This window comes from Anguilla anguilla, chromosome 7 (genome assembly GCF_013347855.1).
Source record: "Anguilla anguilla isolate fAngAng1 chromosome 7, fAngAng1.pri, whole genome shotgun sequence".
Taxonomy (NCBI): domain Eukaryota; kingdom Metazoa; phylum Chordata; class Actinopteri; order Anguilliformes; family Anguillidae; genus Anguilla; species Anguilla anguilla.
The window spans coordinates 52,331,367-52,347,097 of NC_049207.1; the positions used below are offsets into that span (position 1 = coordinate 52,331,367).

The 15,731-nt window shown below is 45.1% G+C and overlaps 1 protein-coding gene and 1 long non-coding RNA gene across 5 annotated transcripts in view; one reads left to right on the top strand and one right to left on the bottom strand.

Annotated features, from left to right (window-relative positions):
- LOC118232147 (rho GTPase-activating protein 7-like) overlaps nucleotides 1-15,731 on the bottom strand; it is an 80,211-nt gene that overhangs the window by 33,816 nt on the left and 30,664 nt on the right. The window contains exon 1 of one of the 2 annotated variants that reach the window (XM_035426800.1): nucleotides 12,236-12,459. The exons of the other annotated variant lie outside the window; for it this stretch is intronic. Coding sequence (XP_035282691.1) covers nucleotides 12,236-12,350 — 115 coding nt within the window. The 5' untranslated portion in view covers nucleotides 12,351-12,459. Of the gene's footprint in view, nucleotides 1-12,235; nucleotides 12,460-15,731 lie in introns of those variants that run through there. 2 annotated transcript variants of the gene reach the window in all.
- Nucleotides 1-15,731, top strand: part of LOC118232148 — a 74,676-nt gene that overhangs the window by 9,090 nt on the left and 49,855 nt on the right. For 2 of the 3 annotated variants that reach the window (XR_004766222.1, XR_004766221.1), the window contains 2 exons: nucleotides 2,152-2,274; nucleotides 2,999-3,298. The exons of the other annotated variant lie outside the window; for it this stretch is intronic. This is a non-coding gene — a long non-coding RNA (uncharacterized LOC118232148). Of the gene's footprint in view, nucleotides 1-2,151; nucleotides 2,275-2,998; nucleotides 3,299-15,731 lie in introns of those variants that run through there. 3 annotated transcript variants of the gene reach the window in all.

Here is a 15,731-nt window from a genome sequence, read left to right on the forward strand (position 1 = left end):
TTGTCAAGCGCAGTGCCGGCGAGTTTCGGCAATCGCGCGACGAGGAGGAGGAGCGAAAAGAGCTTGGCTTCAACAGTTTCAACACCGCCGTTCCTGTTTTAACACGCGCCGCGCAGTGCGCCATTTCCCTGATGATTTACAACCGCTCCGCGAAAATAATGATGAGAACCAACCAACGGGGTGTCTCTCCGAAAGAAAAAAAAAAGCTAGCTGATAAGAGACCTTCTGCCCCGAACGAGAGGCTGCAGTTGGCTCATTTATTTCCAAGGACAACCTGACCTACTTAGCAGCGCAGGATGATAAAATAAAAATGCGCATGGTGGAGAAGGGGGGGGGGGGAGGATGGGGGGGTTCCTGTGTTTAAATAGGAAGTTTGGGGGGGGGGGGAGTGGAGTAACAGAGGAGGTCGGACATTTTAACGTCGTTATTAACTGCTGACCTGGAGCCCCCGAGCGGCCGCCTGTGAAATTCGGTGAAAAGGGCTCTGATTGGATTAGGCGTCACGCTGGGACCGGTGCAGGTGTGCGGTTAGATCGAGCGGTCAGAAGCGATTAGCGAGGGCCCATGTCACGCCAGTTGCTTCGTGGACAAATTTACCGGCAGGTTGAGTCACCGCCCCACCCCACCCCTCCCCTCTTTAACGGGGAAGGACAGGAACTCAAAAACCCCCCGACTTCTCTGTGATGTAGGACACCATGTAGGGTGGGGGGGGGGGTTCCAGTGATGATCAACCGGATGGAATATTATTCTTTGTGCTAGTCTAATTCAATGACATTCTCTTTACGAAAGGGTTACATTGCATAGTAGGATACTTTTTATTCTGAACCAGCCAAGGCTCAAAATTAGACTCAAAATTAACAGTCAGTCAAGAAGTAAATTTGAATTTAGAAAGTTGCATTATTAAAATGAACAAAGTGATGTTTGAATGCACCATTTCCATCCACTGAAACTGAAGGTTAGATCACCAAACTGAGAAATTGTTTCTGTCACGTCTGTGCCTCAAAACACTTTTTTTAAGCTTAAAATGTCTATAAAACACCACCCTGGATGTACATAATGGCAGCTGCCAAGCTGAATGCCTGGGACTCTAATATGTGCATGTCCCAGCATGCACTTCCACAGAACAACTGTCAGCTCAGATGCTCTATTTCTTACTTAAATTGTGGGAGGTTAATCCTCTTGCACGTGTCAACCGTTTTTTCCAGTTTATTTTTAAACTGGAGTGTAGCTGTGCCTGAAGAGGCAGTTATCATTTTCATTTTCATGTTTGCCCTGTTAAGCAAGGCTGTAGCTTCTATATTACCCTGCTTGAGGATATTTTTTGTATCGCAACATATTTTAAATTTAGGGAGCTGTATTTGTATGATTATGAGTTTTGTTTTTATACTCTGATGAGTGCAGTTTCCTCTTAATGTACATTGTTTTGACCTGCCCGCAAACACACATCCATGCATGCATTATATAGGTCCAGCACACATGTCCTTGGTTGCATATGTTAGTGTGTAGTCTGACTCTGAGGTTGTTGCTGTGTCTGATCATTAAATCAGGGTTTTCCTACTTTTTTCCTTACTTCTTCACTGTTATCTTCAGAGATAAGACTGCACATTATGCAGACATTTGAATGTCTGTAATTTCTGGATAAAACTTGCAAAGGCAAATAAAGTACTCTTCCAGATTTATTAATAAGCATTTTGATGACATCCCCATCACAATGCTGAACTATCTGCTCTTGCCAATTCAATAATAACACACCTGGAGTAATATGCATTAGTCATGAGTATTCATAATGGTATTGTATGTGTTCTGATTTGACTAGATTTCACTTAAGTTTCCAAACTCTAGCATGAGTTCTAGATACGCTGAGAACAGCATTTTAAGTCTGCACTTAAAATGGCGGCAGTTCATTTGTCACCAGTTTACGAGATTGGAACTACTTCGCACCGCAGTGAGGTAGTACAATAATGACTTGTAAATGTCACCTGTAATTCCAGTGTACAGGTGAAATAGTTCTCCATTTTTCTACCGTGATCTGTAAGGGACCTGTAAGAACAGGCACCATTTAAGTGGTAAGTGCTGCCAGCTTGTTAAAACCTCTTATCTGACAGGCTCACAGAAGCCCGCTCATGGCAGATTATGTCTTGTTGTTTTTAGGTTGTCGGGAGCGACCTGATGCACTGTCAATATTTGGGCGGCTCGCCCCCCCGATGGCAGTGACCTGTAGTGTGGCTTTATTTACTCTGGAGTTAATGAAAGGGCGACAATGAACAGGAGTCGGTGAGGAGGGCTTTCTCTCTCTGGGAAGGGGGGGGGGGGGTCGAGTGCACCAAGGCTAAATCCTATTGTGCGTATTAATACATTCCAGCTGTAAAGCCCCCACCCCTTGCCCTGGCCAGCGGGGCAACAGGGACATATGGTCTTGGGTTGAATCTCAGGGTCTTTTCCACCCCCTTCCACCCCGCTAAAGAAGGGAAGGGGGAGGGCAGCGGATCTAGCGGACTGCTTGCGAAAAGGCCGGGCTGTGTTGGCTTCGCTGGTCACACGGAGCCCCAGAGCTCTGCTCTTAAGGGGAGGGGGGCGGGGTGGGGGAGGGGGGGTCTGGGAGTGGAGGGGCAGCAGATAACGGCGCCTGCCTCTGCGTTCGGCAGAGATGTGAGGTGAGAGACAGCATGGTGGGAACGAGGGAGCCGCGAATGGGAACGGGTTGGGGGCGGGGGTGATTACAGGCAGAGGAGTACATGAAAACACTTCGTTTGTGGATCTGACCCCCAAGTCTGTCCTGTGAGCCTCTCACTGCTGTTTCACAAGCAGTTTCCCAATCCATCTCATTTTTCCTCTTTTTTTTGGGGGGGGGGGGGGGGGGGAGTCGCATATTTATGCAATGACAGTCCAAAGGGAACCAGAGTTTTAAAAAAAAGTTAATTACTCATCGGTCATTCATTAAAACTGAAAGCGGGACGCGGGTGGTGCTGTGACCGTGTGCTTCTGTCCTTTTTCACAGACCAGCAGCACGTCGCTCATTTGCATGGAGATAGGAATCAGTGTGATAAGCTGCTGAAGCAGACCCCCATGAAACAGACCCAGAGAGACGGCCTCACAGTGGAAACTGTGATAAGGACAAGGCCATCCAAAAGGCCAAAGGCAACAACAACAAAATAAAACTTATTAGTTGCTGTTTTGTGAATTATTATTATTTTTTATTAATCTGACTGAAAAACAAACACGAAGTCACATTACCATTGGAGGAAATTTTTCTGGGTACAAGGCATGCACACACACGCACAAATACACAGGAAGGTGTTCTTGGTAAAAAAAAAAATGAAACAAAAAACATTTTAAACAAAACTGAATAAAATATAAGATAAATGAGAATGAACTCAGATTCTTTTTGAACAGTTTGCTCCCTTTAGTATGTGCTCCAGAAATTCAACGGCATGACCTTTGAACTTCATCTATGTATTTAAAAAAAGCCTGTATTATCTTGCACTATTGAGGTTAACTTTACAATTGACCCCTGACTCATGGTAGCGTTTCTTTGAGCAATCTGGGTGGGCAGGAGATCACAACTATTTGGGAAACAATATCTCTCTTGTATGAGCTCAAGATTTTCTGCAAGCCCTCTGACTTGCAGGAGAAATTCAAAACATTCATTTTTCATCGTTATTTGTAGCTATATTGGAGAGTCTTGGAGAATACACATGTCTTGTATTACATAGCAGCAACTTGTTGGCAAGCCAAAAGATAAAAGGTGAAAACATTTGGAAAAAAACTATTAGTTGAATAGAGCTTATCACACTTGCTGCGGTTGTTGAGATATTGTAAGAGAAGGATGAAATCTCTCTTCGACTCACAAGCTCAAGTAAATTTATCAGAATCAATGGTGCATGAACACCAAGAGCAGAATGTGCTTTAAGACTTTTTGATCTTTTGAACGGGCTTTTTTTGTGAGACATATGCAGCCATTTACAGACTTTGCAAATGTTTTTATTTATTTATTTTTTGGGTAATGATTAAGTTATTTGCGTTGCGATATCAAAGACAGCCTTAGCCCCTCTTGTGACAGAAATATTCTGCTCCGTGAGTCACATTCTCTCTCCAGAATTGATGACCTAATCATATGAAAGACAAACAGCAATGGAAGCAACAGAGCTTGGACCTTCTTCCTAAAAAGGAAACCTTGTTTGTCATGGGAAAGCCATCTCTTGAAATGTATGGATGATTAAATGAAAATCTTAATACTTCATTTGAATTCTTGAATATACTTAATTATGTGTGTTTTTTTTCTTTGAATGAATGCATAATGAATATCAAATTTTGTTGGGGAACCAGTGCGGGTCGGGTTGGCTGGGGGGGTTGCAGTTGCACTCCTCTTGGCCCAATCACACCCATCACGAACGCTCAGGTGGCCAACACAAAGCGCATCAAAGGCGGAGCGTGGCGTAACGGCCACGGTGGGTCTTTCACCGCTGCGCTACAGAGCCTCTTTCACCGGGAGTCTCCCTCGGCTCCTCCGGGGGGCGGTGCTTTTTGGGGGGGGGGGGGGGGGGGGGGGAGCGGCTGATTGTCCGGCTCCCTGTGAGGAGTTTGTGCTGTGGGCCCGGCCGACTTCCTGCTCAAAGACTCAGTTGGATGACTTAATCCCCTTCCCTCTCAGATCCCCCATTTCCTGTGTCCGGGTGGCACACCCCCTGGGCCCCGGAGGGAACCCCCTTTTCCTTTCAGGACCCCGACGGCTTTAATGGCATTCCGCACCGTCCCTGCCAGTGACCACCGTACCCCACAGAGACCCTCCCTAAAGTTTCAGGAGGAAGAGCCAAGCTCTGGAAACACCCAGGCACTTTGGCGATGGGCCGTGTTCAGGACTTGGTGGGGATCGAGACAGGACCTCCAGCAGAGCTCTTCCCTATTGTTCTCCCTTCTCTGTCCTCAATCAAAATATCAAATCACATCAAAATCAAATCAATTTTTTGAATTTGTGTTGTGCTTTTTGCTCAGAAAACTGTCACAAAGATGTTTTACAGAGTAACAGAAGGGCAAAAATGGGGGGGAAAAAAATCTGGTCTGAATTTGGCTGATCAAAATGGAAACCCGGCTATCGAGGGGAAGCCCATCCTCCACTGGCCCATCCGGTGCAGAAAGGTAGAATTGATGTAACAGAAATGTAGTAAGGGATCTATCACAGCAAATCAAAAAGTTTAAGCAGGTTATATTAGGTAATAAACTAGAAAAGTAGATAATGCTCATTGCCTACGTACGGGGGACGACAAAAAGCTCAAAGAGAAAGCACATCATTTGGACAGCCATCGAACAGTGAGCGTCACGAGCCCCTCCTCTCATTCCCCGGTGGAGACAGAGAGAGAGGACCATGGCGGTCAGTGAAACCCAAAACCACCAGCCTTTCTCTCCCCAGAGCAGGCAGAGGAGACCCAGCCGCCCTGTCAGCGGGAGGTTATCTTGCCGGGTTGGTTTCAGTCTGGTTAAAGTTCAGCTCCAGTGATTCCGTTGAGGGGAGTTGGAGCCTACCCCCCCCACCCCCCCCGCCAAAGCCAGGCAGAAATATGCCCAATATGCATTTGTGTTCCTGTGCTGGGGTGATGTCTTAGGACTCAGGCACTCACAGTATACACAAATATGAACAACACTGGACAAGTACAGGGCCCGTCCCCACAGTGAGTGACTAAGATACGCGCTTCGACCAGACCGGAGTTCGCACCTCAGCGGACTCCAAATGCAAACATTCAAATGGCACACTCGCGTGTGTTTTTATGTAAAGCTAGAAATTGCATTCTTGGCTCATTAGAAGACCATAGTCTGCCAATGTGTTATAATGTGCAGTAAAATATAGGCTTTCATTGCACACTGCCAGAGGGCATCACAGCTTGTTAAAAGCTCGGTAACTGTGTTTTCTTAAGGGGAAGAAGGGGGAGACTCGCAGAAGTAGTTTAGAGAAACGTAGCCTAATGTAATATGGGATATGGACCCTGCCACTCTCTGAAAACATTCCCATCAGCCAAAATGGGTGATGGCAGCACTTTCTTGTGGGCCAATCAAAATGACAGTCTGTTTTCATGCAAGTGTCAAGCAATAATCGGCAGAATTAGATTATTTCATGAGGTAAGAGTTTCACTTTTATGGGCAGTTTTGACTGTGAGTTAGTGTTTTGATATGAAAGTAAATAAATTAGTGCCTGCGGTTACTTGACAGAATTCAAACCAGCTGGTTTTCTGGTTTTGGATTGCAGACAAAAATTTGACAATGAAACAAAAACCCCACAAACAAGTTAGTGAGGGGCATCTTGTTTTGTTTTAATCTACTTTTGGCTCTTGCACTGAAACAATTCAAAAGCTAAAGCCTTAAATATCTGCAATGTGTAATAGCCAATTATTGGTGACCACTGTGCCAACTACTTTCTGTGTGAGAATCAGTTGAGCTGAAGTGTTTCCTCTGATGCCCTTGCTATTGAATCAGTGACTATTTTCCACACTGCGTACACGGTCCTACATATGAGCTAGCACTGACTGGTGGAGGGGGCAAATCTTTCACTGGCGATAACTGGTAATCTTTTGGAAAGTGGTAGGCTATATCGCATGCAACTGTATTAATGTTGAATTAACTTGGCCGAATGTAATTCACTCTACCGCCGGATATAGAAGCGTATGGTGCCCAGCTCAAATGTGTGCCACTGCCACGCCCCGTTTAGTAATCCTGTGGATATTGGCCATTGCCTGTCTACAGAGTCATACTGCACTTGAAACTTAACTGAACAGAACTGAACTGCAGGGGGGTTGGGGGGTTGGGGATGGGTTTGGGGCCTACCACACACAGACTACAGTTAAGCTGAGTGCTCGCCTCTTCAGATTCGGAAGGTGTCTGAGTTCAGCACGCTCGGTTTAGAGTTGCGCTCCTTCTGAGGTCAACCAGTAATTGAAATAATGACGACTCCTTTTTTCGCGTTGACAAAGCGCGGGGGTCAAGGGTGGGGGGAGGGGGGGGCTTTTCCTGCACTTGAGGGATGGTGTGATGTCAGGGAGAGGGGGCGAGGCGCTGAGCGGTATTTTGGGATTACGGCCGCGGTTCAGGTGTCCCGCCGCTCAGCGGGAAAACAAAACCGCGGACAAAGGAGGGAACGTTTTTTTCGCGTGTAAGGGCAGACAGGAATGCGGTGCGCATTGTCCACGGAGCGGTTTCCGTTTACGGCCTACCCAGGATTCCTCCCGGTCGCCTTGGCGCGGAGCGCACGAAATCCCGGCAGAGGCCAGGGGGTCGCGGTACCACCCGACCGCACCGTCACGAGTCGCGATAACGATGAAGTGAACTGGCACCGCTCGAGACACGACGTTCGCTCAGGCATTTCCCAGGGTAATGAGGGCATGTTTCTTCACCACAGCTGCGGCTGACGCTTCAGAAACCCCCATCTTTCAGTGCCTTCCGAGTATGTTCAGTACTATGGTGGGAGGATGTATTAAGGTTCTATTGCTCATTGCTCACACGTTGACACAAATGCATTTCCATCTGAAACTGAGGGGGGGAAGGCAATGATACCTAACAAGTCCTATATATTAATATTTGCCATTTTAATGCTAACAAAATATGTACCATTGGTGCTTAAAATAGCATTTATTGTATATAAACTTTTACTTCACTTTAAGGAGAACTTCCAAAGCGACACGAATATTGACCGTAATGGCTGATTAGCAGCATTTTAGCTTGAGCATCGGGCCATAAAGTTACCCAATTTTTCGGTAGTCAGGTGTAAAGAAGCCCCCCCCCCCCAAGAAACTCAACACAAGCATGACCCAACACGAAGAGCAAACAAAGACAGCATGCCTACGTTCCTTCTCTGCGAAACCCCCCCCCCCCCTCCCCCAACCATCTCTCCAGTCATTCGAAGGCCAAGCGTGATACATGCAACGGTACGTGCCCGTCCGTGGCTTTCACAAGAGCAGACCACAGCCGTGTGACTTTCACGTGCAGAATTCACCTTCAAGACAAAACACGTTTGGGTGAACTTCAGCACCCCCCTGCTTTAACACGCACTGCAGTCATACCATGTGCCAGCCAAACACGGTGCATGATCTTTGTTCATTCTGAACATGATCTTTGTTCAATACACATTTGTACCTCAACAAATGTGCATTGCATTTTTGTTACCAACAATGCTAACACATCCGATGTTTTAGGCAATGTGGTATAAAAACTGTTGTTTATTTCACTAGCCATTGAAAAATTTCGCACATTCTTACTCATTCATAAAATTACAACAGAGCTGTGTGAAATATGGTATATTGTACAGAAATATACATGTCGATATTTCAACTATATTTTCATTAACTGAGACACAGGTTATTTTTAACAAATTAAAAAAATCGTAGAAACATTTATTAGCAGCTGTTCTGACATACGTTTATCTCTAATGAAATATAGCACACTGACAGTAATATCAATAAATCAGTTCACTCATAACCTGGAGCAGGATTTAAATCTGGCGGCTTTCCCACACCTCTGCTTGTCAGATTGCAGAGAAATTCTGTTCCTGACATTTACCTACGGATATTGCTTACATGTTGCAACCTTGTTTCTGGAGGTTTGTTGAGCAGTTGCCATAGAGCTGGAAAGTCCATAGAATGTGCAGAACTTTATGACTCTCAAATCATAAACCAGGAGAACGCAAATAAAGCATATAGGCCAAAGTGTTCAGTAATGCTAGAGGGGTTTTGAACATCTGGAATGTATTTATCCTGCACATATATACACGTCTAGGTGGAATGTTAACTGTTTTAATTACTGCTGCCTGAATTAATTACCATTATAATTACGTAACCCAGTTGTTATTGAAAACCATGAACCGCATAGCTGATTAAAGATTGAAATATTTTTTTTAATTGCCATGCAATTTACACACTCAATTCATTTACAAGATTGTCGCAGCGTATTTAGTTAATAAAATGACTTATTAATTGATATAATTGAGCACTCAAAGCTTCATACAATTACCTGTACAATATTACATGTCTTGATTCTAATGAGTCAATGGACGTGCGCTCACAGATACAAAATGGATGCCTCAGCATGTGCATCATAACACCTATGGGGAGTTGACTGAAAGAGAGGAGGAGGAGGAGGAGGAGGAGGAGGAAGAGGAAAGTTTGGCTTCACAGCTTAACCCAGATTACTACTCTGCTTCATTTTTATCATTTATCATTATCATTATGCCCTGACAAAGTCCCCTTGGTGTAGATGTGGTTCCTCTATGGAGACACAGTGGATCTGCTTGGAACCCTTTCTTCTGGGAGCGTAGCTGCAGCAGATGACGCACTCTATTGGAGTATTTATCTTTTTATAAGTGGATGAAAAGAGCTGTACTCGCTGTACTAGCGAGGTCCATTGAAAATGAGGAATGCGTTCAGGACCTCTGTCAACCCAAAGCATAAGATAAAGCGCTCTGTTTACTTTGAGTTGCTTTGCTCAATAAGTCACGTTACTTCACAACTTCACAAATATTTTCAAATGTAGCTGTACTTGAAAAACGTACAATATTGAACACAGTCAAAGCAAGTATTTTAAAGTGAGGCAGTTATAATTGTGCCAAATGAATTGTGACTAGTAATACGGCTTCTTTTCCAAGAAAAACTTTTCTTTGTAGATCAAAACAAGAGTTAAAAATCAATTTGTTACATATAAGCAATTTGTCCACACTGATGTTTGTTGTAAATGGCTTGTGTAACATTGTAAACTTGGCTATTTTTGGACCTTAAAGGGTAGACATGAAAAGGATAATAAAGAGAATCCAAAAGACGCACGCAAACAGACATGTACACACAAACACACACACACACGCGCGCGCACACACACACACACACAAGCACACACTCAAAAAAAGAAAAAGAACAAAGTTGCACATACCACATGTTTATGGCTTTGTAGCTGAAACCACTTGGAATTGAATTCAGATTATTGAATGCCTAATAAATAATAATAAGTTCAATGCGATTAATCTGTTTTTTAACAGACTGTGGGATGTGCTGCCTTGTTCTCTTTTTTGAGAGCAACAGTTGGTTTTTGGAGAAGGGATTAGCGTAATTGTGAGTCTGTGTGGTCTTGTGTGTAGCATTAGTGCACAGGCAAATGCATCTCACAACTCCTGGCTAGGGCTGATCCACTTATTAGAAATGGAAAGCCATACTGCACAATTATACTTTCACAGAGGCGTTGTGATGTGCCAAGCAAGCAGACTGTGCATCAGTTGATATTCTCCCAAAATATACTTTCTAGTACGCCAGCTCCGTCTAAGACCTGCCATCTAATTAAAACCAATTATATTTTTGGCCACAACACCATCAGCAGCTTCTACGTTTCGTTTTGAGAATCTTAACATTGGTTTCAGTGTAAAGAAGCTTATGCTTAGGCCTAGAAGCTAAGACTTAATCACACATACACACCCACACACACACACACAGAGTAATAATTACTCACAGTTGTTCCTAGCAGCACAGAACAGATGGGTAAGTACTCAGTGAGCCACTGTACACACAGGCCGACATAGCTCAGGAGGTAAGACCGATTGTCTGGCAGTCGGAGGGTTGCTGGTTCAAACCCCGCCCTGGGCGTGTCAAAGTGAGCAAGACACCTAACCCCTAACTGCTCTGGCGAATGAGAGTCATCAATTGTAAAGCGCTTTGGATAAAAGCGCTATATAAATGCAGTCCATTTACCATTTACACTTCAGTACCATCCTGAAATGCATTCTGACACCTATCGTCTTTGTTAAGAAGAAAAGACGACGGCTTTACTGTTGAAATGAGCTTTGGGACAGTCCAAGGACATTGTGGCCCTGTGAGTGCTTCACTGGATTTCCTCTGAACTATTTGAACGGTGTCACAGACGCGCTTTACGCCTGTGCAACGCCTTGTAAGAATCAGAGTCGCACATTGTGTTGATAATGTTTTCTTTTATATGGGTCAAAATCTGGCTAGAAGGAATCAGTGTGTGATCAAAGAAAAAGAAATAAAGAGATGTGGTCTGATACTGAGTGGTGTTAGCTCTCAAACGAGCCCCGGCAGTAATTTGGCTGTGAGGATGATTCTGTGTGTGAGCCAGAGGAGACTCCAGAAGCTTGTTTCCTTCATCAGGAAAATGAAACGCGTTACAAACTCATTTCCAGTGAATTGCACACGTCGCTGCCTGGCTTGCTTTTTATGAAGGGAATGGGGTTCATCGAGGCAAATCCAAAAAGAAATTACCTTTGCTCTTAAAGTGTAAAGACATACAAACACAAACCAAAACAACCGATGAGTCCGGTTAAGAATATGAAAAAGGTGATGATAGAACTATGTGAATAATTATGTTATTAATGCAAGCCCTGTTGATTCTAAGTGAAATATTACATAATAAAGACATTTATAAATGCTTCTTGTGTAATAAATATACTGATACCCCATATTAATATGGGTTTCCCTTCTTACAACTGTCTCACAACCATCATATTCCAGAGTGTTCTGTAGATTTCCCAGAAGTCACTATTTATATGACATCACTTAGAAACAAGATGCGGTCAATTTGTCCCACATAAGTAGTCTACGCATGCTCTTGTATCTTTGTAATTATACACCACATAAGGCTGTTTAGATTCGAAATACAGTAATGAAACAAAAATGTAATAATAAAACAGTTCATTTGAACAAACTATCATCTGCTGACAATATTTTCCCTGGGTCTTTAAAATCTCTCCTCTGCCAGTTCTGAGATGACACAGCAATTTCCTGTATCGAGCAGCTAACATCATCTTCCAGCTCCGGACATCATAACCAAACGGATGTTTTTTTTCTGTGGTTGAGATTGCTCATTTACAGTATGTGCACTGAATGAGATATTCACTAATGTCATAGAGTTGTCATGTTTTACTAAAACTTAAGCAGTTAGTCAAAAAAAAGAAATATAATAAAATAATACCAGTACAAGTACTTAATATATTCAGCATGATCATGTAGCCTCATTGTAATTTCACAAATTAAACCGGCAAATCACAAGGACACTGGATGGGCTAAAAAACATGCATAGTAGAAATCCTCCCACCTCCCTGACTGATCAGCTCCCCCCCCCTTGTCCCCCGCCCCCCCCCCGGGCCCCCCTTGTCCCCCGTCCCCCCCCCCCGGGCCCCCCCTTGTCCCCCTGTCATTCATGCTGCAGGCGTGCGGACGCAGACGGGCGCGGGGGCGCGTAAGTAAGGAGCCGGGCTCACCCGCGAGTCGCCTCTCCCTGGCGCCCCTGCTGATCAGGTCCAGCGCCCGGGCGCGGGAGTGCTTGATGTGATCGCTGAAGGAGCGCTGGAGCAGCAGCTTCACCGCCTGGGACATACTGCGGCTCGCCTGGCCACGCGCTGGAGGGAACGCTTTTTCTCCGCTTCGCTGCGGCGCTCTCTCTCTCTCTCTCTCATCGCTCGCCGGGCTTCTCCCTGCTCAAGCACCCAACCGCCCTCCCACCCCCCCCCCAGGTATACGCGTGTGTGTTTTACTGCTGCTGCACCCAAATCCTGCTGCTCGCGCTACACCCTCCTGTCCTGTGCATCATCTCCAGACAGCGTTCTCAGTGCAGCTCTCTCTCTCTGTCTCTACCTCTCTCTCTCTGTCTCTCTCCCTTTCTCTCTCTATCTCTCTCCCTCACTCTCCCTCTTCCCCTACCACTCTGTCTCCCTCCCCACTCTCTCTCTACCTCCCTCTCTCTCTGTCTCTCCCTCTCTCTCTCTGTCTCTCTCCCTCACGCTCCCTCTCTCCCTTACCTCTCTCCCTCTCTCCCCCCCCCCCTCTCTGCAGCGGGGAGAGAGTACTACACCACGCTCTCCACGGCCACGCCGATATGGAAAGTTGGCGGTGAGCCCACGGAGGGGCCGTGTCTGGAAGCGGTTGCTAGCGCCGGTAGCCGCTGCACGAGCGCGCTCTTTATTGGCGGTATTTAAAGGGGACCTCTCCTATTTCGTCACGATAAAGTGAGACGCTCAGACTACATTTCGTTTTATGCAAGCTCAGCCGCTCGGCCAGAATTAAGCCCGACACAGCCAGGGCCCCGTATGCGTACGCACACGCAGCTAAACTCCTGAGTGACGGCGGTAAGGTCGTTAGGCCTACTGCTCGCACACCTTATCGATCAGCTTTGTCTTTATGCCAGCTTTCCAATGAAGCCAGGCTGCATCGCCATGTAGCGTCTTAAAAGCAAAGGCTACGCACAAGAAAAAATTCCTTAAGTCTCAACTTAAATGATTCATACTTCGTGCCGTTCAAGGCAGATAGAATAGTTTTTGGATTGTTCAGTCCCACCGGGCCTAGCTTCACGCAGCCTCCCCTGGAGTGCTTCAGAGCTTGGTGTGTCGCTCCATTTGTCATGCGTCTGCTCGGTGGCCGTTGTGGGTCGAGCACATTTTGCAAAGCCCTGAAGGTCCTACTATGGAATGCTTCAGAGTTGGCTTTGACTGTGATAGTTTTTCCCTGCTGAGTTGACTGTGGACCCCCCCTTTACTGCTCTCGTAGTAGCAGCAGCCAGAGAAAGGAATTAATTGACGTGGTGTGTGTGTGTGAGTGTTTGGTCGTTTGCGTTTCTTCACTTGCGTGTTAATATACAAAATGAGAAAATAAGATCATGCGAGCGAGACAAATTTAGGCAGTTAAAGAAAGTGCTCGCGGATATATGGGCTGTCGATGACACAGAGCTGTGTTTTCGCTACAAATTTCAGTTAAACTCGCCCGCTAAGCTCATGCTCTTTATCGGAAATGAGTAAAATTACGAGCACCGAACCACTCGAACTCTCTAAGTGTAATCTCTTGCAGATGTGTGAATCTTTCTTCCATTGCATAGCTTTGATGCCATAATAGGGTGTTTTTTCAGCATCAAGCACCATTCTCCCATAATTTATTTTTTACAAAGACTCAATCATTGTGTTAAAATGGCACTAAAAGTCTATTTGTTTTATTGGGTGGCTATTCCGCTTCTGACTAGCCTGAGAGGAGGGTAAAAAGTGCTGAATGAAGACCAATTTAGCATGTTTGATTTGTGTGTACTTTTAGATGAAACACCGACTACCAGACAGAAAACTAAGGGAAATAATAGCTCAAACTAAACAGGAGTGCAGGCCAAAGTAGTCTGCTACTGTTGCGGGAGAGAGAAGAGAGAGAGATAGAGACAGTATGGTTTTATCTCGGCCCTGTTTCTCGGTCCTTACCTCCCCTATAGTGCCTGGGCCCTCTCCCATTTCTAAAATAGCCGCACAGTGCGCGCAGCGACCTCGATCACAGCACCCGAAGAGGGCTGCGTGATAAAAGGCAGGTTTATGGCAAACGTGAGGCATTCTGGGACTGCAGTGCGCCAAACTGCTGAGGGAGGTGTCAAGCTGTGGGAGGGGCCAAAGTAGATGGGTGGGGGGGATGGCGGTGCTGTGGCAGAAAAAGAATAGCTGCCACCACATTTTGACCTACAAGAGAAAGTAGGAAATCTTTTTTTTTTTTCTTGTTCTTAGATATGTGTGGCATGTGGCCTTTGGTACAGCCATCTGCAAGAACGTCTGGTTCTGTAACAAAGATATCCTCCCTGGATCGGACATCTGTGCTTTGCCCTTTATTCAGTAACAAGAGAAACAGGCACACATACCTCTGATTATAGCTTATCTCCTTAATCTAATACGGAAACGTACAATCAATTTTACACTTTTAATTTAGAACACAGAATTAGCTGTGGCCGTGCTGGCGACGGAAAAAAAAATTGTGTTTATAAATTGGGTGTTCGCCATGCTCCTAGTCAGCTCTCCCTCTCCAAGTAAGTCAAATGAAACTCATCATGGGTGATAAACAGGGAGACTTACTTATATGTGGTGTCCTTATTGACCATTCATAGTCAGTGTCCGAAAAAAAAATTGTACCTATAGGGGTACAATGGCTTGTCATTGGGGTAGCACCGTCAAAGGTGTGCACATTTTAGATTATTTACCCTTTTAGATTATTATTCTAAGGTACAAATATGACCTGGTGAGAGAACGTTGTACCTTAGAGAACAAAAACGGACCCAGACCACACCCCTTTTTCTGACAGAATACATCTATTCATAGTTAATCTTTTTTTTTTTTTTTAAATCTACCAGTGTGTTTATTTGAGCCAAAGGCATCTGAAGCATGTTAGGCCACTCAACTGTGGAGGCACATTCAAGCACAGGAAAAGACTTCCTGCGGTCCTCGGGTTTACATTGAGATGAGAACAGAGGAATTACAGATGCTCACCTCACCCGAAGCTTTAAAACTACGCAGTATGGTGGAGCTGTTTGTCGTTTTAATGCAGACATAATTGTTGGAAATGTCCTCCCCTTAATTCAGTTCAGCTTGTATCATATCCAGCAGGGAGCTTGCCTGTCCAAGGAAAAACACCGCAAGGATTTCTCTTAAGCCGTCCTACCTGAGACCCACTAACAGGTCTACATTACGCATCCATTTTGTTTTTGTTCGGGTAGGTAGTTCAGTAAAATTAAAAATTGATTGTTTGTTTAACCTGGCAAAGGCTGCACGTGAGAGGCTACTGGGAGAGAGAGCTGGGAGGTCACGGTTTGACCGTCTGAAGTCTGGGAACGCGGTCTTACACAAACAGAGAGAATCTTCAGCTACTGAGCATGTGTCCAAGGGCGAACGATTCTCACAGAAAAATAAACAAACAACATTTGAAGCTTTGCTAAAATGTCCCCATGAGGCAGTGATCTTCGGTCCT